The 22,611-nt window shown below is 39.2% G+C and overlaps 1 protein-coding gene across 14 annotated transcripts in view; it reads left to right on the top strand.

The window, feature by feature from the left end:
- PARD3 (par-3 family cell polarity regulator) overlaps positions 1-22,611 on the top strand; it is a 720,826-nt gene that overhangs the window by 552,598 nt on the left and 145,617 nt on the right. For all 14 annotated transcript variants that reach the window (XM_087823918.1, XM_087823919.1, XM_087823914.1 and 11 more), the window contains one exon: positions 817-1,059. In XM_087823918.1, coding sequence (XP_087680044.1) covers positions 817-1,059 — 243 coding nt within the window. The remainder of the gene's footprint in view (positions 1-816; positions 1,060-22,611) is intronic.

Below are 22,611 nucleotides of genomic sequence, written 5' to 3'. Positions count from 1 at the left end.
TTCTTGTTAGAGTGCTGCCATCTTGCTGACCTCAGCACTAGTCAGTAGGACCACTTTTAAATAGACATTTACATTTGTAAGTATTTTCCCTACTAAACACCATCAAAAATGTTTATATCAAACATTACCAAAAATCATCAAAATTTTATTTTTAGCTAAATAAGATTTACTTAGAGGACTTGTATCAATATAGTCTTAGTTGAAGTGAACTTTATATCTTGTAGCTTAATAAAATCTTAGGAAATTTTAAATACATTTTAAGTGAAAGTCGTTATTTACGGTCAGTTTCTCAGTTATAACAGGCAAATTTTATTGATCTTTTGCTCTTAATAAAGTATTATAATATGGATTCATGTTTAAGTTTCATAGTATATTGAATGTCTGTGGTATATTTTTAATGAAAGATATACATTATGCACCCATGCATAAGTGTATGCATATATAGTTGGAGGGGGCAGTAACTTTTTAAGAATCACTTTTTGCATTAAAAAAGTTCATGAGGAAAATCCAATTAGATGCCTAAAACTGTCCCTTGTGGATTTTTAAATCTACTTAATAAGTGACAATTTAAATTAAGGTGTAAATCATTACTATACAGCACTGACATGAACAAAAGATATCTGATATTATTATTTTTGAGCATCCATGACATTACCTTGATAGTCTAAAATGAATATAACATTGTTTATACCATCAATTTTCTTATAGCTACATGAAATAAAATAAATTTTACAACATATTTTTATGAATGTTTCTATGTGAAGTTCTTAGAGAAGACATAGCTTCTCTTATTTCAACTTTGTTCTAATTTTACAGGATTCAAGCCAAAACTCGAGAATTTAGAGAGCGACAAGCTCGGGAGCGTGACTATGCTGAAATTCAGGATTTTCATCGGACGTTTGGTTGTGATGATGAGTTGATGTACGGGGGAATTTCTTCCTATGAGGGTTCCATGGCTCTCAGTGCCAGACCCCAGAGCCCAAGAGAAGGACATGTGATGGATGCTTTGTACGCCCAAGTAAAGAAGTCGCGGAATTCCAAACCTTCACCAGTAGACAGGTAGGCTCCTGGAGCAATCAGGATATTGCTTCCAAATCAGTTTCGATACAGTTTTTGACAAGGGAATATGTTGTTCACCGGTCCCTAAACCAGGACTGCCTTTTATTAATGATCTTAAAAAAACCATTGTATCTAGAAATATTGAGTTTATACAAGTTGAAGCCTCATGGAAAGAGCAGCAGATGTTTTGATAACTTTTCTAATAATTCCAATATATTTCATCTTGTTCTTAAAATGGTTTTAGACCAGAAAACTAACCTTTAGTTTATACCTCAAATAAAAAGCAAATTTGAAATTATAGCTCTTCTACTTAAGCTATATTTCCCTTTAGTACTAGGAGAGCCTCGAGTTGTGGCAATTAAATAGATAGGGACTGACGTCATTTATTCTAATTGTGATTTATTCAGAAGGGCCATTTTTTTTTTGGTCACATGATTTTATATAATGAAAGAGTTAGTAAATGAAGTGTATAGTATAGCCAGTTTTCAGCTTGCCTGTTAATAGCCACAGACATAGGTCTGATTATGTATCAGTGTAGCACAAAGTAGTGCAATGCTGACTGTATGCTAATGGCTATATATTTATTTCAAATTTTAACTAAAACAGTTTAAACACAGATCGTTTCAACCCCTTCATTTATATATTCAAATACCATTTATATATTCAAACATCATATACAGTTTAGTTCACAAAGACAATAATACTCATTTCTTTTTGTTGAAACATATGCATATGTATGTTATTGTCTTAAATAATGTGCTCATCCTGTCATATCTTATAATGGCTTTATATCATCATTGCTCTAACAGGAAGCTGAGCTTTGAACAGGTTTCACTTAAAACTAGTAGTTTTTAAGCTTTAGCATGCATCAGAATTACCTGAAGTACTTCTTTACATACAGATTGATTAACCCTCCCCCAGATTTTGATACAGTAGGTCTAGAGTGGAGCCTCAGAATTTGTATTCCTAATAAATATTCCTATAAGACCAGAGATGTACCGCAATTATATCATCTATAGCACCCATGTGTTATTTGGCTGCTATGTTTTGCAAGGAGTCTGTTTTAATTATTTACTGCCAGCTATTTTTAATAGAGGTTCGCAAAGGCAAAAGGTAACCTTGGGCGAACCCAGGAGAAAGCATTTTAAAGAATAGCGAAGGAGAAGCAGATCTTAAGGTAAAACTCTGGTCAGATATGTGTTCTGTTGTTTCCCCTTTTTTTTGCTTTTTGTTGGGTTTTAGGTTTCCTTTATTGCTTTGTGAAAATCTGATGTTTACTGTAATGAGTGATTAATATGTTAATATAGCAGGCTTATGGTTTATTTATTTTCCTTTTGTGTGATCACCTAGAAGGTTCATAGTACATATCAACTAACACAGATGTGTCAGGATTCAAAGACCAAGTTATCATTAGTGACAGTGACATTTTCTTAAAAAAACTTCTTTCTGGGCTTTTGCTGCTTGTAGAAAGTCAAATAGCATCTGAAGGTCATGAATGTCCATTGAAAGTTGTTTTCTTGGGAGAAAGGTCAGCAGAAACCCTGGCATTGTCAGTTAGTAACTTTTGGAAAAACTAAAAGAAAATTAGTTAATGTGTTATTAATCATTGATAAGAACATTAATCATTTTTAGCACCTTCCACATCTAGTTTGAAAGTCTAAAAAGTAGTGGATATGCTTGTAGTAGTTGTTCTGAAAACTCAGAAGTCCCACCTGATGTGAGAGATGGTAGCCAGGAGGGGTCTTTCCAGATCCTGATGGCCAGAAACAGTTGCTTTAAACCCCAGTGTAAACCCTAGGACCTTACAAGAATCTAAATCTCTTCTGAAGGTTTGTGCAAAATTTCAAAACGGCTTGCCTGCTTAGAACCCTGTCTACTACTGGGCTCCAGCACCCACACTTGCATTTCGACTCTGCACCATGTTGACCTCACCCTGAAACTCAGCTTTCTCACTAATTTCCATCAAAAGCACACTCAGCAAAACATTCCAGAGGAGACTTTTGTTAGGGGAAAGCCATGGGAGTAAGTTGCAACAAGCATGGAAGACCTCACAACCGCATCATAGACACGGCAGTGTTCAGAAGCCGCCTCAGGCACAGCCTAGTATTTGGACTAGAGCATTTCTCTTCTTTGTAAAAAAAATTTATTTTATTTTTTCCATCACTATTTACTCCCCTATACCGTCTTCCACCTCCACCCCCCCCCCCACAATAACCAACAGCATTTCTAAGACACAACTCAAGGGAGAGACCTTTTTTTAATAGTATCTCCTTGTTTTTTAAAATATACATAGATATATATATATACATATATATATTTTTAATTTTATTTTTGTTTAAAATATTACAGATGTCCCTTTTTCTCCCCAATGACCCGTCCCACCCCATCCCTTCCCCCTCCCCAATCCCTCTCCCCACCATTGTCCCTGTCCTTGGGTTGTGCATATATGCATATAAATTCCTTGGTTACTCCCTCCCCCTCCACCCACCCTCCCTCCTCCATCCCTATGACATTCCTCAGTCTCATCTATGCTTCCATGTCATTGAATCTATTCTCTTCCTCAGTATATTAAGTTCTTTAGATTCCACTTACAAGCGAGATCATGTGATGTTTGTCTTTCTCTGCCTGTATTATTTCACTTAGCATAATATTCTCCAGGTACATCCATACTGTCACAAAGGGCACAAGATTCTTTGTAGCTGTATAGTATTCCATGGTGTAAATGTCCCACAGCTTTTTCATCCACTCATCTACTGATGGGCACTTGGGCTGTTTCCAGATCTTGGCTATTGTAAACTGTGCTGCTATGAACATTGGGGTACATATATTCTCCCTGATTAATGTTTCAGAATTCTTAGGATACATTCCTAGGAGTGGGATAACTGAGTCAAAAGGCAGCTCCATTTCTAATTTTTTTGAGGAACCTCCATATTGTTTTCCATACTAGTTGCACCAGTCTGCATTCCCACCAGCAGTGTACCAGGGATTCCCCTTTCTCCACACCCTCGCCAGCACAAATCAGCCTTTGCTGATTTGATGGTGGCCATTCTGACAGATGTGAAGTGATACCTCATTGTGGTTTTAATGTGCATCTCTCTGATGATTAACAACGTTGAGCATTTTCTCATGTGTCTCTTGGCCATCCGTATGTCCTCTTTGGAGAAGTGTCTATTCAAGTCCTTTGTCCATTTCTTAATTGAGTTGTTTGTCTTCCTCTTGCTGAGTGCTATGAGTTCTTTGTACACTTTGGAAATTAGCCCCTTATCAGATTCATCCTTGGCAAATGTTTTCCCAGACCGTGGGGTTCCTTTGTATTTTGAGGCCAATTTCTTTGCTGTGCAGAAGCTTTTTAGTTTGATGAAGTCCCGTGTTTATTTTTTCCTTTGTTTCTCTTGCCCTAGGAGATGTATCATTGAAAGTTCCACTACGTGGGATGTCTGTGACTTTACTGCCTATGTTTTCTTCCAGGATTTTTATGGTTTCATGACTTATATTTAAGTCTTTTATCCATTTTGAGTTTATTTTTGTGTATGGTGAAAGTTGGTGGTCTAGTTTCATTCTTTTGCATGTATCTGTCCAATTTTCCCAGCACCACTTATTGAAGAGACTGTCTTTACTCCATTGGATACTCTTGCCTCCTTTGTCAAATATTAACTGACCATAATGGCGTGGGTATACTTCCGGGGTCTCTGTTCTGTTCCATTGATCTATATGCCTGTTGTTGTACCAATACCAGGCCGTTTTGATTACAGTGGCTTTGTAATACAGTTTGAAGTCTGATAATGTGATCCCTCCCACTCTGTTCTTTTTTCTCAAGATGGCTGCAGCTATTCGGGGTCTTTTTTGGTTCCATGTAAATTTTCGAAATGTTTGTTCTAGGTCTGTGAAATATACTGTTGGTATTTTCATTGAAATTGCATTGAATTTATAAATTGCTTTGGGTGGTATGGACATTTCAATGATATTAATTCTTCAAATCCATGAGCATGGTATATTCTTCCACTTAGTTTAAATCTTCCTCTATTTCTTTTTTCATTGTCACATCGTTTTCCAAGTACAGGTCTTTTACATCCTTGGTTAAGTTTATTCCTAGGTATCTTGCTTTTTTAGTTGCAATGGTAAATGGTATTGCTTTTTCAGTTTTTCTCTGAAAGTTCATTGTTGGTGTATAAGAATGCCATTGATTTCCGGATGTTGGTTTTCTATCCAGCTACCTTGCCAAATTTGTTTATCAAATCTAGTGGTACTTTGATGGAGTCTTTAGGGTTTTCTATGTACAATATCATGTCATCTGCAAATAATGACAGTTTTACTTCCTCCTTTCCAATTTGGATACCTTTTATGTTTTCTTCCTGTCTGATGGCTATAGCGAGGACTTCTGCTACTATGTTGAATAAGAGTGGTGAAAGTGGACATCCCTGTCTTGTTCCTGTTTTTAATGGAAATGGTTTTAGTTTTTGCCCATTGAGTATAATGTTGGCTGTAGATCTGTTATATATGGCCTTTATTTTGTTGAGGTATGATTCCTCTATTCCCACTTTGCTGAGAGTTTTTATCAGAAATGGATGCTGGATTTTGTTGAATGCTTTTTCTGTGTCTATCAATATGATCATATGATTTTTGGCCTTCATTTTGTTTATGTGATGTATCACATTTATTGATTTGCGGATGTTGTACCAGCCTTGCATCCCCGGAATAAATTCCACTTGATCATGATGTATGATCTTTTTAATGTATTGCTGGATCCAGTTTGCTAGTATTTTAGTGCGGATTTTAGCATCTATGTTTATCAGGGATATTGTCCTGTAATTTTCTTTCTTTGTACTGTCTTTATCTGCTTTTGGAATTAGGATGATGCTGGCCTCATAAAAAGAGTTGGGGAGTTTTCCCTCCTTTGAATTTTCTGGAATAGTTTGAATCGAATAGGTGTTAATTCTTCTTTGAATGTTTGGTAGAACTCGCCTGTAAATCCATCTGGTCCAGGACTTTTGTTTGCTAGAAGCTTTTTGATTACTGCTTCAATTTCATTAGTTGTTATTGGCCTATTCAGGTTTTCTGCCTCTTCTTGATTCAGCTTTGGAAGGTTGTATGCCTCTAGGAATTTGCCCATTTCCCCCATGTTGTCTAATTTGTTGGCATATAGTTGCTCATAATATTTTCTTACAATCCTTTGTATTTCTGTTGGGTCAGTTGTTATATCGCCTCTTTCATTTCTGATTTTATTTACTTGGGTCCTCTCTCTTTGTTTCTTAGTGAGTCTGGCTAAAGGTGCATCAATCTTATTTACCTTTTCAAAGAACCAGCTCTTGGTTTCATTGATTTTTTTATATTGTTTTTTTAGTCTCTATGTCATTAATCTCTGCTCTGATTTTTATTATTTCCTTCCTTCTACTTCGTCAGGGCTTCTCTTGCTGTTCTCGTTCTAGTACTTTTGGTTGTTGTGTTAGATGGTTCATTAGATCTTTTTCTTGTTTCTTGAGATAGGCCTGTAATGCTATGAATTTTCCTCTCAGGACTGCTTTCGCCGTGTCCCACTGATTTGGGGTTGTTGTCTGTTCATTTTCGTTACTTTGCAGGAAGTGTTTTTTTTCTTCCTTGATCTCCTTGGTAACCCATTCATTGTTTAAAAACATGCTATTTAGCCTCCATGTGTTGGAATATTTTTGAGTTTTTTTATAGTGGTTGATTTCCAGTTTCATGGCATTGTGATTTGAGAAGATGCTTGATATGATTTCCGTCCTCTTATATTGTTAGAGACTTGCCTTGTGCCCTAACATGTGGTCTATTTTTGAGAATGTTCCATGTGCACTTGAGAAGAATGTGTATTCTGCTGCTTTGGAGTGAAATGTTCTGTAAATATCAATGAAATCCAATAGGTATAGTGATTCATTTAAGGTCTGCTTTTCCCTGTTGATTTTTTGTCTTGATGATCTGTCCAATGCTGACAGTGGTGTGTTAAAGTCCCCCACTATGATTGTGTTGCTGTCAATCTCCCCTTTAAAGTCCCCCAAGAAATTTTTTATAATATTTAGGTGCTCCTGTATTGGGTGCATAAATGTTTATAAGGGTTATTTCCTCCTGTTGGATTGATCCCTTTAGTAATATGTAGTGACCATCTTTGTCTCTTGTTACGGTCTTTATTTTGAAGTCTGTTTTGTCAGAAATAAGAATTGCTACTCCAGCTTTCTTTTCCTTTTCATTTGCATGGAGTATTTTACTCAATCCCTTCATTTTTAGCCTTTGTGAGTCTTTTGCTCTCACGTGGGTCTCTTGTAGACAGCATATATTTGGGTCCTGTCTTCTTATCCATTCAGCTACCCTTTGTCTTTTGATTGGACCATTTATTCCATTTTCATTTACGGTTACTATTGATATCAGTTTATTTAATGCCATTTTTCCCCTTTATGCTGATGTACCTTCCTCTCACTATTCCTTCTTTTTCTTAAAGCAGTCCTTTTAGCATTTCTTGCAATGCTGGTTTAGTGGAAATGAACTCCTTTAGCCTTTTTTTGTCTGGGAAGCTTTTTATTTCACCTTCAATTTTAAATGATAGCCTTGCTGGATAAAGCAATCTTGGTTGCATGTTCTTGCTTTTCATTAGTTGTAGAACTTCATGCCACTTCTTTCTGGCCTGAAGAGTCTCTGTTATGAATCAGCTGTCAGCCTTATGGGAGTTCCCTTCTAGGTCACTGCTTGTCTCTCTCTTGCAGCCCTTAATATTTTCTCTTTGTCCTTGACATTTGCCATTTTAATTATGATGTTTCTTGGAGTGGGTCTCTTTGAGTCCCTCTTGTTTGAAACCCTCTGTGCTTCCTGAACTTGTGTGGCTTTCTCCCTCGCCAGCCTAGGGAAGTTTCCTATCATTATATCCTCCACCAAGTTCCCTGTCTCTGCTCTCTTTCCTCCCCCTCTGGCACTCCTATAATGGGAATGTTATTTCTCTTGTTGTCCCAAAGCTCCCTTAGGCTGTCCTCATGCTTTTTAAGTGTTTTTTCTTTTTGTTGCTCTGATTGTGTGATTTGTTCTACCTTGTCTTCTAAGTCACTTATTCTATCCTCTGCTTCACTGAGCTTGCCTTAAATCCTTCCAGTGCCTTCTTGATATCAGATACAGCATTCTTTATCTCTAAGTTTCATTTATGGTATGTATCTCTTTTTTCATGTTTTCACTAAGGCTCTCTATCTTATCATCTATAGTCTTCTCAAGTTCCTTGAACATCTTCATCATCCATACTCTGAACTCCATTTCTGATAACTTGCTTAACTCCATCTCATCAAAGTCTTTTTCTGGCGATGTTTCCTTTTTTTAATTTGGGGGTTGTTTCTTTGTCTCCCCATTTTGGTAGGTTGTAGTGTTTTTATCTGTATATTAGATATATTTGCGGTCTCCCAGTATTGTGGGATTGGATTTTGTCTTGTGGGTCCAGTGGAGCCTAGAGGTGTGTTTTCCTTATACTTCTGAGCTCTTTGCTCTATGCGTGTCCCTCTTGTCGGTGTTCCTTTTGTGGTTCTTTTATGTTCTCCTGTTGTGGTTGGGTCTATATTGTCGTTGATCAGTCCTTGGGAGGACCCTCCTCTCAGGTTGGCTAACTGTGTCTCAGCCCCAGCCTCGATGTGTAAGCTGTTGTCTGGGTGCTGGCAAGGCAGGACATTACACAACTAAACTTCCAGGAAACAAGAGGTATCTTACAAAATATCTTGACAGTCACAATGAAAACAAACCATATGAAAATAGAACTGGGAGAGTGAAGGGAGAACACACACACACACACACGAAAAAAAATGCTTAAAAAAAAAAAGAGAGAAAGAAAAGTAATGCTTAGAGAAAGAGACGGAGATGTTGTTAATACTGGTGAAAATTTACAAAACAATAATAAAGTAAAATGTAAAAAATAGAGAAGCTACTGGGAGATAACAGAAGCAGAGAAAAGATTCTGAAAGAAAGGCCAGCAAAAAATTAAGGGAGCGAATTGGAATAGGATAATAGTTGAAAATGAGAAAACAAAAATACAATAAAGAGAACAAGAGAAACTAACAATTGAACAAAAAGGCAAGAAGACAGAAGGGAGGATAACGAAAGAATGAAAGAAAAGTAGAAAAGAAAAAGAAAAAGGAAAAAAAGTTATGCCAATGGATTGAGAGGGGAGAGAGATAAAGCCCAGACAGGGAGGGCGTCTGTTAAGAGACTTGGGGGAAACTATAGAGGAAAGCAGTAAACTTGGTTATAATGATAAAGTTTCAGTTGTTAAGCGGGGATATCAAGAAAGTCTTGATAGAAGCAAGGATAAAACAAAACAAAGCAGATAACCAAAATAAAACTATAAACAAGCTAAGCAAGACAAAATTCTTTTATAAAAAAGAGGGGGGGGGAAATTTAGTTAAAAAAATGTTAAAAAAAAATTTTTTTTTTAATTATAAAATTTAAAAAAGAAGAAGAAACAAATTTTGTCCCCTTTCTCTTCTTCCTAAGGAAAAAAGAGAAAAAATAAGCCCACAAACAAAAAACAAAAAAACCAAAAAACTAAAAAACCCAAAACCAAACCAAACAAACGAAGAAAAAAAAGTAGTCAATCAGGTGAGTTTCTTCTGGGCAACTTATGTTGTCTGAGGGTCACTGTTTTGTGTGCTGATTTCTGTTCTCCTGGGAGCTCCTTGTGTATCAGCCAGTGTGAGGAGCCGTCTAGGTTTGGCTCTGGTGCCCTTAGGTAGATGGTTGATCTGAGGCTCTCCGTGGACCACCTCTTCTTGTCAGCTATTTTGCAACCTTGTAGTTCCTGGTCTTACTCCAGAGTCTTCTGTAGAGTTTCTAGGGTGCAGGGTGGCTAGTGTATCCCAGGGTGTTACTCTCCTTAGAAGTGTTGCTGTCAGGCACTCTGCGGGGGTTAGTCTCTGCTCCACCGCCAGCTCCTCAGTCCCTACCCTGTCCTCTGATTCTAGTTCCCCAGGCTCTGTCCTGCTGCAGCTTCAGATTGATTTCAGCCTGTTGCCTTTTCTGTATGGGCCGTTTCGCAGCCTGGGCTCAGAGGGTTCAATTGAAAACACATTCTGGTGAGCCCTTTACATGTCCAGCCCCCAGCAGGGGTTTTCAGCATTTCTTCCAGTTCCCAAACAACATTCCCTGAGAGTCTTATTCCTGTATTGCCCTCCTGTGAGCTGCTCTCCCTTCCCCCTCAGGAGTGTGCCCTGCGGGTGTGTCTGGGGCCTCATTGAGCGGGACCCGCCCCTTTCCTGTTGGGGGCAATGCTCTTGGCTGCAGGAGAGGCCAGCAGGCTCCGCCCCTCCCAGCTCAGCTCTGGTTGGCTGGTCGCACCAGGCCTGCCCCTCAGACCCTATACTCAGTGCAGACCCCAATCCCAGCCTCAGGTGGTCTGTCTGCGCAGTGCAGGATGGGAAGGTGGGAACCACTTCCGCAATCAAACTTCCAAACGCACAAAGGAACACACAGTCAGAAAGTCAGCCCTGCAAGGTCCTGCTGCCTGCATACCAAGGCACCCAGCGGGAGGGGACCCAAAGTCAGCTCCATGCAGCTCCCCACACCGCTGGTCTGAGCAAAGCTGGAGCGGCTTCACGTGCCACCATGGTGCCCCTCAGGGCGGGTCACAGATCCCAGCCTCTTGGCACCGGGAGCTCAGGGCGGGGAGGGCTCCTCCCCTCCCCCACGCCACACAGATTCAGTGCTTTCTGGGGCTCAACACGCTGCCCCACAGGGAGGGAGAGGGTCCCCGTGTGCGGCTGCTCAGCGCAGTCCTCTGGTCCCTTACCACTCGGGTGCCACACACCTTGGGACAGCCTTCGCTATGGTTGGCACCGGGAGAACTAGACGCCGGAGCACTAGAAGCTGGTCGCAGCCGCCATTAGAGGCTTTGTTTCCTAGGAAGATACCGTCCCCTCCTTGCGGACTCACCGCTTCCCTGGGTCCCTCTGCCTTTTCGCGGGGCGCTCCTTCCTCTCTTCGCTCCGGGTGTGGGGTCCCCGCGTTTGGATGCCATCCGCACTCCCGAGGGGAGGGAGCTTTGCAGCCTCCAAGCCTCGGGGCTCGGGGCCCAGCACAGGCTTCAGGGGTTCTCCCCCTTCCTACGCCCCCCTCTCTTACCGGACTCCGTGATGTGTCTTCAATGCTCCCCACTCGCACTCTGTCCACTCAGGTGTGCTTCTCTGGTTTTTTTAAGCTGGTTACGTAGGATTTTAGGAGTAAATCGAGTCCATGGCTGGGAGCCGGGGCGCTGCTGCTTCTCACAGGGCTGCCATCTTCCTTCTGACCCTAAGTATATTTTTTGTCACCCGGCCGGGCATGGCTCGGCGGTTGAGTGTCAACCTGGGATCCAGGCGATTGGGGTTTGATTCCAGTTCCGGGCACATGCCTGGGCTGTGGCCTCAATCAGTGACTCTCTCATCATTGATGTTTCTGTCTCTCCCTTTCCCTCTCCTTTCCTCTCTCTGAAATCAATAAAGTTTTATTTAAAAAAATATATATATATGTATATATATTTTATTGATTTTCAGAGAGAGAAGAAGGGAGAGGGAGAGATAGAAACATTGATTTGAGGGAGAAACATTGATCAGCTGCCTCCTGCACGCCCCCGCTGGAGATGGAGCCTGCAACCCAGGCATGTGCCCATGCCAGGAATCAAACCGTGATCTCTTGGATCCTAGGTCGATGCTCACCCACTAAGCCACACTGGCCGGGCATATATACATATTTTTTTAAGAAAAGGCCTCAGAGAAATGTACGTTTGGGTTTTTTTGCTTGTTTGCTTTTGCCGAGAGTAAGGTACCCGTTAAACGGTGATGTTACTAATCCAGAAAGTTGGGATTTGGCGCACCGTCACTTACTGGGAACTGATTATGAATCTTACTTAGAAATAATGGCATCACCTCTGTTGTCTCTTTCTGTCATAGGGAAAACTATAGAAAAGTGTTTCTTACACTCGAGTAGTGTAGAGACTCTTTTAAAAGGAAAGACAGTCTCTTATTACTACAGTATTGAATTAAATTGTTTTGATTATGTTACTTAAATGTATAAAAATAAAATAGGGCTAAACTCTTTCTGTTTACAGCCATTATACACCTATAAAACCAAACATCTTTACAAATTAAATACAAACAAAGCAGAAAAACCATTACATTCAAATGAACAAAATTAATTTAATGTGATCAATAATGTGTGTGTTTTTTTAATCTAAACTCTTGCACAAATCATGGATATGGTGGCTGCTGTGTGGCAGGTTCCTTTGATATTGTTTGCCTGAATCCACAAGCCGGGGCCTGACTCAGTTCACCCTCTACTTTTCTCAGGTCTCTGCAGTTCTTTTGCAGGTCTGTATGTGGTGACCTTGGCCTGTATATGCCTCATTAATGCATCATTTATGCAGTAAGTCCAGCTTGCTTTTATTTTCATTAATAAACATAGAAGTGAATAGACAGTGAAAGTAGTATTTCTTGGTGCCTTCATATTTGTACACTCAAATTCAGACAGTGAAATAACACACTTATAAGATGATCTAGAATGCTTCTGTTAACTCTTTAAAGAATAATCATGCAAAGGGAAACATAAAACTTGAAGTTCCTCAGAGAGTATATCCTGTTTGAAGAATGTACATGATAAAGAAATTCCTGTCAACTCACTAAATTGCACCCAAATTCGCATTTAGTGTCCGATGAACTTTATTATTCAAATTTTTGGATTTCATGGGAGTATAGGCAGTCAGTTGACAATCTGAAGCATAGCCTGCATTTGTTCTGGGATTTTCCTTGTTCAGCGAGAAAGCAGTATTATGAATTTTATTTTTTTTAAATATATCTTTATTGATTTCAGAGAGAGGAAAGGAGAGGGAGAGAGAGAGATAGAAACATAAATGATGAGAGAGTCATTGATCAGCTGCAGCCCGCAACCCGGGCATGTGCCCTGACTGGAAATCAAACCCTGATATCCTGGATCCTAGGTCGACTCTTAACCGCTGAGCCACGTCCGGCCGGGCAGTATTCTGAATTTTATTGCTTAGTTATTTTGGTGGATCTTATAGTCAGAAATATGGATCTGGTAGCCCCACATGGAAATAGCCAGGGATAATATATTAAATGCTGCAAATTTACTGTTGAAATAGGACACTTTCTTGATTTCATATATTATTTATAAAATGATTTTTATAGGATAGCTTCATACTATGTCTAGAAATATTTCCATGCTTTTTTAATCTGATTGACTCATGAACTATTATTACCTGACTGTATGCTTTGTTCACAGTTTCTTTGTCACTGGTATTTATTCATTCCCTTGATAACATTTTGATTTTTCCAAGAGAAGCTCATCCTACTCTTCTGTTGTATCTAAATAACAAGGCTCAGACTCATAAAAATGTTGGTGTACTTCTTCTTTATCTTACTTATAACCAGAATCTTCAAATATTTAGCTATTGTAAATAATGCATAATTCTGTATTTCTTTGGCAAAAGTCCATTTCCTATTTGGTGGTTGTATCTTCAGCTGGCAAAAACAGAGTCTGATAAAAGTGCTCTCTGTGTTCCCACCTTTCTCCTCCACTGTGGAAGATGCTTCTAGTTGCCTACCTAATACCTGTTCTCTCTTCTTCCTTACTTAATAGAACTCTAATTTTGTTCAAGCTGGCAATATGCCCAGCTAAAATTTTCAATATCTGAGGCTCCCCTATAGTAAAAGGTGACCACGTGACTAGTGAGTAAGAAATGGGTCCAGGCCCGGCCGGGAGTGGCTCAGCGGTTGAGCGTCGACCTGGGATCCAGCGATTGGAGTTCGATTCCCGGTCAGGGCGCATGCCCAGGTTGTGGGCTCGATCAATGACTCTCTCATCATTGATGGTTCTATCTCTCTCTCTCCCTCTCCTTTCCTCTTTCTGAAATCAATAAAGATATATTTAAAAAAAAAAAAAAAAGAAATGGGTCCAGGATGGAACTTTCGACAAAGCTAGTTTTTTTTCTGATTAAAGTGGATCTGACTCAGCTTTTTTTCTTTGCCATTTTTCCTGCTCCCTTCCTGGAACTTTGATGGGTGCTCCAAGGTGGGGTTCATCTAACAACCCTGAGGATGAGGGCCACGTGGAGCAAGAGAGAAACAGCCTGGTCCCTTGAGCAGCTATTCCAGTCCTGGCCTGCCTAGCCCCTATTCCTCATTATTTGTGGAACTGAGCCCCTTATTTTTTTAAAAGTATGTTTTTATTGATTTCAGAGAGAAGAGGGAAGAGGGAGAGAGAGACAGAAACATCAATGAGAGAAACATCAATTGGCTGCCTCCTGCACGCCCCCAACTGGGGATTAAACCTGCAACCTGGGCAGGTATCCTGACTGGGAATTGAACCAGCGACCTGATGGTGCATGGGACGACGCTCAGCCAACTGAGCCACACTGTCCAGGCATGAGCCCTTTACTTTTTATTTATTTGTTAATGTTTTTATTGATTTCAGAGAAAGGAAGGGAGAGGGAGAGAGAAAGAGAGAGAGAGATAGAAACATCAGTGATGAGTCATTGGCCCCCTACTGGGGATCGAGCCCGCAACCTGGTCATGTGCCCTGACCAGAATCAAACCATGATCTCCTGGATCCTAGGTAGATGCTCAATCACTGAGCCATGCCTGCTGGACAAGCCCCTTACTTTTTAATTCACCCTCCATCAGCTTTCTGTGTCATGCAGCCAATACCAATCTGAGTGCAGTGAATCATGCACACAGGAGCTCCAAGGGAATCATCGTTTTTAAATCAAAAATTGTCTACATATTGGAGAACTATGCTCTGGTCAAAACTTTTCCACAGTATTTTGTAAAATTAAGTAATGGGCGAAATTCTCCACTATTGCGCAATTAGCTCTTCTTCCTTTCATTTTGTTTAGCTTTTACTTAAAAATGTTTGCTAGCATAGATCCTTAACTCTGATGTACTACTGTCTGCAGGCATCTCCTCCCGCTAGCAACAATTCTGCTCTGAAGTAGGAGGCAGCTAACTGATGTACAAGAGCATAAACTGTGGCGTCACACTGCCTGAACTTGATTCTGGGCTTTTCCACCATCAGCTGTGTGAACTCTATGCTTTATTTTCTTCAACTGCAAAATGGAGATGATAATGGTACTGACCTCATGAGCTTAGGGAGGACTGAGTCTGCTAGTACACAGAAGGCATTTAGCATGGCACCTTGTCTGCAGTAAGCACTATTAAGGTGTTTGATGTTGCTATTGTTAGTTAGGAAATGGGCATTTGCTCTCAGTAAAGCACAGCACCCTCACCTGGATGCAGAAATAAGCAAGGAATGAAATAGAAACAAATAAAAATAGGTTTTATTCCTTATACTTAAAAGTTTGGGGATGCAATTCTGCCGATACCTCTTCAGTCATTAAAATAGCTTGATCTCTAAGTATTCTCCACAAATCACATCATATCATTAACAGTTTCTCTTTAAATTAGCACTTACTGAGCTTAGAACACATTCCATGTTGCCTCTACAGTATGAACACTTGGAATAAAAGTGCTGCAAATGACTTATCTGGGAGTGAGTAGGGGGACAGTAAAAATGTGATCTCAATCAATTTCCATCTGTCCTTTGACAATTTTGACAATTTGAAAGTCTCTATTTTGTACTTTCATGGAATTCTTTGAAGTTCTTCATGTTCTACTTTCATGGAATCTTGCTGATTCCACGTTTGTAATGCTCCATGGAGATAGGGAGGCTTAAAGTTCTCAAATCTTGTCTAAAATGTTGACATTTCTATTTATATCATTATCTCTGGGTAGGGCAGGCAGGCAGGACTATTGGCCTTTTAAAAAATTAAATATATTGAGGTAACATTGGTTAATGATATTATATAACTTATATAAATTTCCGGTGTACAACTTTATAACACAGCATCTGTCTACTCCATTGTGTCTCCCACCATATATTTGACACCCTTTACCTTCTTCACCCTATCCTCACCCCCTGGTAACCACCATTCTGTTGCCTGTGTCTGTGAGTTTGTTCATTTGTTGCTTTTTGTTTTATATCCTGCATGAATGAAATCATTACGTTCTTGTCTTTTTCTGACTTATTTCACTCAGCATGATACTCTCAGGACCCATTCATGTTGTCACAAATGTCAGTATTTCATCTTTTTTGGCTGAGTAGTATTCCATTGTATGTATGTACCACAGCTTTATCCAGTCATCCATCAAAGGACACTTAGGTTGTTGTCATGCTTTGAGTATTGTGAATAATGCTGCAATGAACATAGGGATACATATTATCTTTATGAATGTGTTTTCAAATTTTCTGTTTAGATATCCAGAAGAAGGGTTGCTGGGTCATATGCTCTCTCTATTTCTGATTTTTGTGAGGAACTTCTACACTGTTTTCCATAGTGGCTGCACTACTTTACATTCCTGCCAGCAGTGTGTTAGGGTTCCCTTTTCTCCACATCCTCCCCATTACTTATTCCTTGTTTTATTGATAATAGCCATTGTAACAGGTGTTAGGTGGTATCTTATTTAAGTTTTGACTAGCATTTCCCTTAGAACTAGTGATGTTAAGCATCTTTTCATTTATTTGCTGTCTGTCTATATGTCTTCCTTGGAAAAGTGTTTATTCAGATCCTCTCTCCATTTTTTAAATTGATTGTTTGGGATTTTTTGTTGTTGAGTTATATTAGTTCTTTATATATTCTGGATATTAGCCCCTTATAAGAGGTATTGTTTTAAAATATATTTTCCTATTCAGTTGGTTGCTTGTTTTGTAATCCTCACAAAGGATGTGCTTCCCTTGATTTTAGAGAGAGAAAGAAAAAAACATCAATTGGTTGCCTCCTAAACATGCCCACACTGGGAATCAAACCTACAACCTGGCTATGCGCGCTGACTTGGAATCCAACCCACGACTTTTCAGTGCATGGGACAATGCTCCAACCAACTGAGCCATACCAGCCAGTGCTGCTTTTTTGTTTTGTTGATGTTTCTTTTGTTGTGCAGAAGCTTTTTAGTTTGATGTAGTCCCATTCACTTATTTTTCTTTTACTTCTGTTACCTTTTTGGGGTCAACTTCACAAAAACCCTCTGAGGCCAACGTCCATAAGTTTAGTGCCTATGTTTTCTTTTATATATTTTATTGTTTCAGGTCTTATATTCAAGTCTTTAATCCATTTTGAGTTAATTTTTGTGTATGGTGTCAGATAGTAGTCTAGTTTTATTCTTTTGTATGTGGTTTTTCAGTTTTCACAACATTGTTTATTGAAGAGGCTTTCCTTTCTCTGTTATGTGTTTTGGCTCCTTTGTCAAAAATTAGTTGCCCATCCCGGCTAGTGTGGCTCAGTGTTTGAGTGTCGACCCATGAACCAAGAGGTCAGGGCACATGCCTGGGTTGCAGGCTTGATCCCCAGTAGGGGGTGTGCAGGAGGCAATTTCTCTCTCATTGATATTTCTTTCTATCCCTCTCCCTTCCTCTCTCTCTAAAAATCAATAAATATATATTAAAAAAAACAACAAAGAACCCACCTTATTTAAAAAAAAATTAGTTGCCCATATACGTGTGGGTTTATTTCTGGCTCTCAATTCTGTTCACTGGTGAATTGTACCAAACGTTAAAAGAAGATTTAATACCTATCCATCTCAGTCTTTTCCAAAAAATTGAAGAAGAGGCAATACTTCCTAACTCATTTTATGAGGCCTACATTACCCTGATACTAAAACCTGGCAAGGACAACGCAAAACAAAAAAAACGATAGGCCACTATGTAGGATAAATACAGATGCAAAAATCTTAAAGTACTAGCAAATTGAATACAACAGTACATTGAAAGGATAATACATCATGATTGAGTGGGGTTCATGCCAGGGATGAAAAGATGGTTCAGCATACATAAATCAATCAATGTGATACAGCACATTAACAAAATAAAAGATAAAAATCACATGATCATATCAATAGATGCAGAAAAAGCATTTGGCAGGATACAATATCCATTTATGATTTTCCTTCTATACCTACCTAATAAAATGGGTATAGAAGGAAAGTACCTCAACATAATAAAGGCCATATATAACAAACCCTCTGCCAATATCATACTCAGTGGTCAGAAAATGAAAGCTTTTCTTCTAAGATCAGGAACGAGACTCTCACCACTGTTATGCATCACAGTACTGGAAGTGCTAGCCAGGGCAGTCAGTCAAGAAAAAGAAATAAAATGTATCCAAATTGGGAATGAAGAAGTAAAACTATCAGTTTTTACAGAGGACATGATTCTGTATATAGAAAACTCTAAAGACTCCACCAAAAGACTATTAGAAACAATAAACAAATACAGTTAAGTTGCAGGATACAAAATCAATGTACAAAAATTCATTGTGTTTCTATATACTACCAATGAAATATCAAGGAGTTGGAGTGGTTTGCACAGATGCAATGTTGTTGACCTCCCCTTGGAAGAAGTATTCTCATTCAGTATATCTGGTTGGGGACTAAGTACCCACAATTTCAACAAGTCCCTCAGTCGACTGTGATACACCTGGCCCTTACACGCTTTGAAAAACACTAATGAAAAAACAAATTGAAACTCCAGTGTAAGTTAGTTTATTAAGCTCTTTTAACAGTGAAGCTGTGAAATAATTTATCATTTCCATATTGGACACAGCTTTATCTTGGCATTCATAAATTTCCATTGTTTATCTATGATTTAGTAATCATTTTATTTAAAAGATCAGCCTGCAGGTGTAATGTTTGTAAACTTTATTCAGTGTTTCTTGACACCAAAAAGTTTCTTTTCATATGACTTATACAATTTCAATTTAAAAGTTTAGTATGCTTTGAATACTAACAAATAAGTGATGAAATAAATGCTGGTCGATAATGTTGTTTTTTTTACTTGAGGACACCATGCAGTTCATATTTTTATATCCAGATACCAGAATCTGTAGTTAAAAACTCCACAGAAAGACAGCTCTAATAGAGATTTGCTGGCTGTCACCATGCAGTCATTTGCCACCAAGAGTGCATTGTCCTCAAATATAATTGAAATAAAATAGATACTGTGCTGTTATAAATCTAAATAGCAGGAAAATAGTAGGCTAGACTCCCCCTGCTTGTTGAGGAAACCTTAATGGAAACGTAAATACCATAATCATATGCTTTTTGCATGCCTTTTACCACTAAAGAGAAAAATGACAATTTTAAATGAAAAGACTTTTGTGAACTTGTTTTTCCACCGTTAAAACTAGAATCCAACTGTGTCTAAAGGAACAAAACTAATTTTCTTAGATACAGGCAGTTATTAAACATGTACTCTTTTTAAAATGTTGGGTCATATAACAAAGTTGTATTTGCTATTCAAGAAGTCAAATACCACTTTATTTACTTATATATACTTGGTATTATTATTTATCTCTGCTTTTCTTGAAATGTGAGAAAGTAATTCTCAAATGTAGCCAATCTCATTGTTATACGAGTTTTGCAAGTTGGTGCCATTACCATTGCTAATCAACGTGCTGTACTTTGGCCCATCCCCAGGCCCTTAGCTATCCATTTCTTAACTTGTCCAGCTCCATTCACCTCAGCAAATGTTCCAAACTTTGTTGTTCCCTCAGTATATGTCCCACCTTCACACCTGTCACCCACTTATATCTGCACCTGGCCTACATCTTTCTCTACTTGCTGAGGATCAGCTTTTGTTGTTCCGAGCCAGCCCTGTGATCACTGCCAGATCCCAGCCCAGCCCTCTTCGTCCTTTCTTCAGCCTGTGCCTCTCTGCTGACACTTCTGCATAGCTGATAAACATGCTTATGTCTTTATCACCTGTTAAGAAAATCCTTTTTTACCCTCTAGCTATTTTCTTCCATTATTTCTTCCAATTTTTCATCTTCACTTAAATCCAAACTTCTGGAAAGGTTAATCTAGATTGAATATCGACTGCTGTATCTTCTTTCGCATATCTTGCCCCCTATGTTTGATAGGCAGAATAATAGTTCCCCCCAAATGCCTATGCCCTGCTCCCTGGACCCTGTGAATAGGTTACTTCATATAGCAAAAAGGACATTGAAGATCTGGTTAAGTTAAGGATCTTAAAATGGGAGATTTTTCTCAAATATCCAGATGGGCCCGTTGGAATCTGTAAGTGATAAAGGAGCCAGGAGAATCAAAGTCAGAGTGATTTGAAGATGCTGGGCTGCTGCTAGCATTGAAACAAGGAATGCAAGTAGATTCTAGATGCTGGAAAAGGCAAGTCTCCCCCGGAGCCTCGAGAAGGAACTCAGCCCTGCCTGCACCTTGATCTGGGTCCAGGGAAACCCGTTTTAGATTTCTGACCTCCAGAACTATAATATAATAAATTTGGGTTACCATAAGGCAGTAGTTGTGGGAATTGGTTACAGCAGCCATCGTGTTAGTTTCCTAATGCCCCCCTCGATTCCTGATCCAGTAAGCACTTTGGTTCTTTTCATTCCAAATCCCTCTGTGGCATTCCTGAAACTCTTCTCTTAGTCTGCAAGTATGCTACTGTCAGCTCTTGCTTTCTCCTTCCTTTCTTGTTATTTCTTAACTGTCTCTTAAAAATTCTTTTCTACTTGCCCCCTAATTTTGAATTCTCTAGGAAAATAGCTGTGTACCACTGCTCTACCCTAGATGTTCTCTTTGATTAGTTTTAACTACCATGTGGCACTAGATGAGGCATAATCTGTACTAACGCAGCCCTCTCCTTGAAGCCCCAGATTCCTAGAGCTGGGAATGTGCTTCCTGTGTCTCTCAGGCCCCTAAACCCAACTTATTCAAAACCAGATTCTTCATTTTTCATTCCAAACCTCCTATAGTTTTACGAGCCTAATGTCAGAGAACGCTGTACCACCCACACATCTGCTCAAGCCATAAGCCTTTCTTTTGTATCCAGCCTCCCTCCCCCCAGATCAGTCAGTGGCATGGCCTACCGGTTTTACACTCTAAATCACTCCAGATCTTTTCTCTCCTCCTGTACCAACACACATGGATACTGGTAGTAGTCTCCTAACTTTCCTCCCTGCCTCTAGCCCTGTTCTCCTCAAATTCCTATTTCACCCAATAACTGAAATTTTCTATCTAAAATAAAAATATAGCATCTCATTCCATAGCTTAAAATTATCCTGTGGTAGTTTATTGTCTCCAAGATGCAGTCTAAGCCCTCAGCATGGTGTTTGTGGGCTCTAAGACCTCCCTTTTCAGATTCATCTCTAATTATATCAGACTGTGTCATATTGGTTCATGTCATACTTTCCTAATAAAGGATCAGTCTCAAAGGATAAATTTATACATGTGTGAATTAAGTGGCTCTTTGGTATTATATGTTCTGCAAATGTTAAATCTTGGTGAGTAAAAACAAGCAATCACCATCTATTAAGCTATTCTAATATAGTTAGAGATGCAGCAATTAAATTAAAGGCTGAGGTGACATAAACAACCCAACAAATGAAATCTTGAAAGTAATGAAACCATTAATAAGGTCATGGCTAATTTTAAAGCCTTCTTGTTTAATTCTTTTTGTTGATTAACATTGCCTAAAACCACAATTTGTTTGTAGAAGTAATGTGTAATAGGGTTGTTTATTTATATATTTATTTTAGCCTTAGGGGAAGTTTAAATATTCTGTAGCAATATGAGGATAAGAGAAAACTATTTTAGACCTTGGTAGTAGTTATCAGGCAAATAGTCTTCCAGGAGATGGTTTTTGTTTTTGTTTTACTGTCTTTCCTTCTGCAGGGCACTGTACTTTTGGGTCTTTGATGATGAGCTGACCACACTGTGATCAAAACCTCCTTGCTGCTGGTATTTCATTTGATTTTAGCCTTCTAACAGAAGCTCCAACATCCTGCTTTACTTGAAGCTTGGCATGATGACTCATCTTATTATCTGACCCAACTGCTTGGTTCTTCTGTCCATTAGACAGTCCAAACCGATGAATTCAAATACCAATCTTATTGATATTTAGTGGTCTTAGGTTGGTATTATTTTTTATGTTACTCCTACACAAGGATGAAATATCAATCAAGTACAAATATAAATTCATGAGGATTTATGTGAAGCCCTGTTGTGAAACATATTTTCAACTTCTTGGGAGACTTTGTCAAGACTTGAATCCAAAATCCATCCCGAGGATATTTTTTCATTGATTTTCGAATAGAGTGGGAGTGAGGGTGGAGGAAGAAAGAGAGAGAGAAAGAGAGAGAGAGAGAGAGAGAGAGAGAAACAGAAACATCAGGGGCAGGGGGAGGAGAAAGAGAGAGAAAGAGAAACATCAGTGTGAGAGAGACACATTGATTGGTTGACTCCCACTCACACCCCAACTGGGGCCAGGGATCGAACCTGCAACCCTGGCACATGCCCTTGACCGGGAACCGAACCCATGACCCTTCAGTACGAGGGCTGATGCTCTAACCACTGAGACACCGGTCAAGGCCAAAATTTATTTATTTATTATTTTTAAAACATATATCTTTATTGATTGCAGAGAGAGGAAGGGAGAGGGAGAGAGAGAGAAACATCAATGATGTGAGAGTCATTGATCAGCTGCTCCTACATGCCCCCTACTGGGGGTTGAGCTTGAAACCCCGGC

This window comes from Miniopterus natalensis, chromosome 1 (assembly GCF_054644295.1).
Source record: "Miniopterus natalensis isolate mMinNat1 chromosome 1, mMinNat1.hap1, whole genome shotgun sequence".
Classification (NCBI taxonomy): domain Eukaryota; kingdom Metazoa; phylum Chordata; class Mammalia; order Chiroptera; family Miniopteridae; genus Miniopterus; species Miniopterus natalensis.
This window is presented reverse-complemented; position numbering and strand designations above follow the sequence as displayed.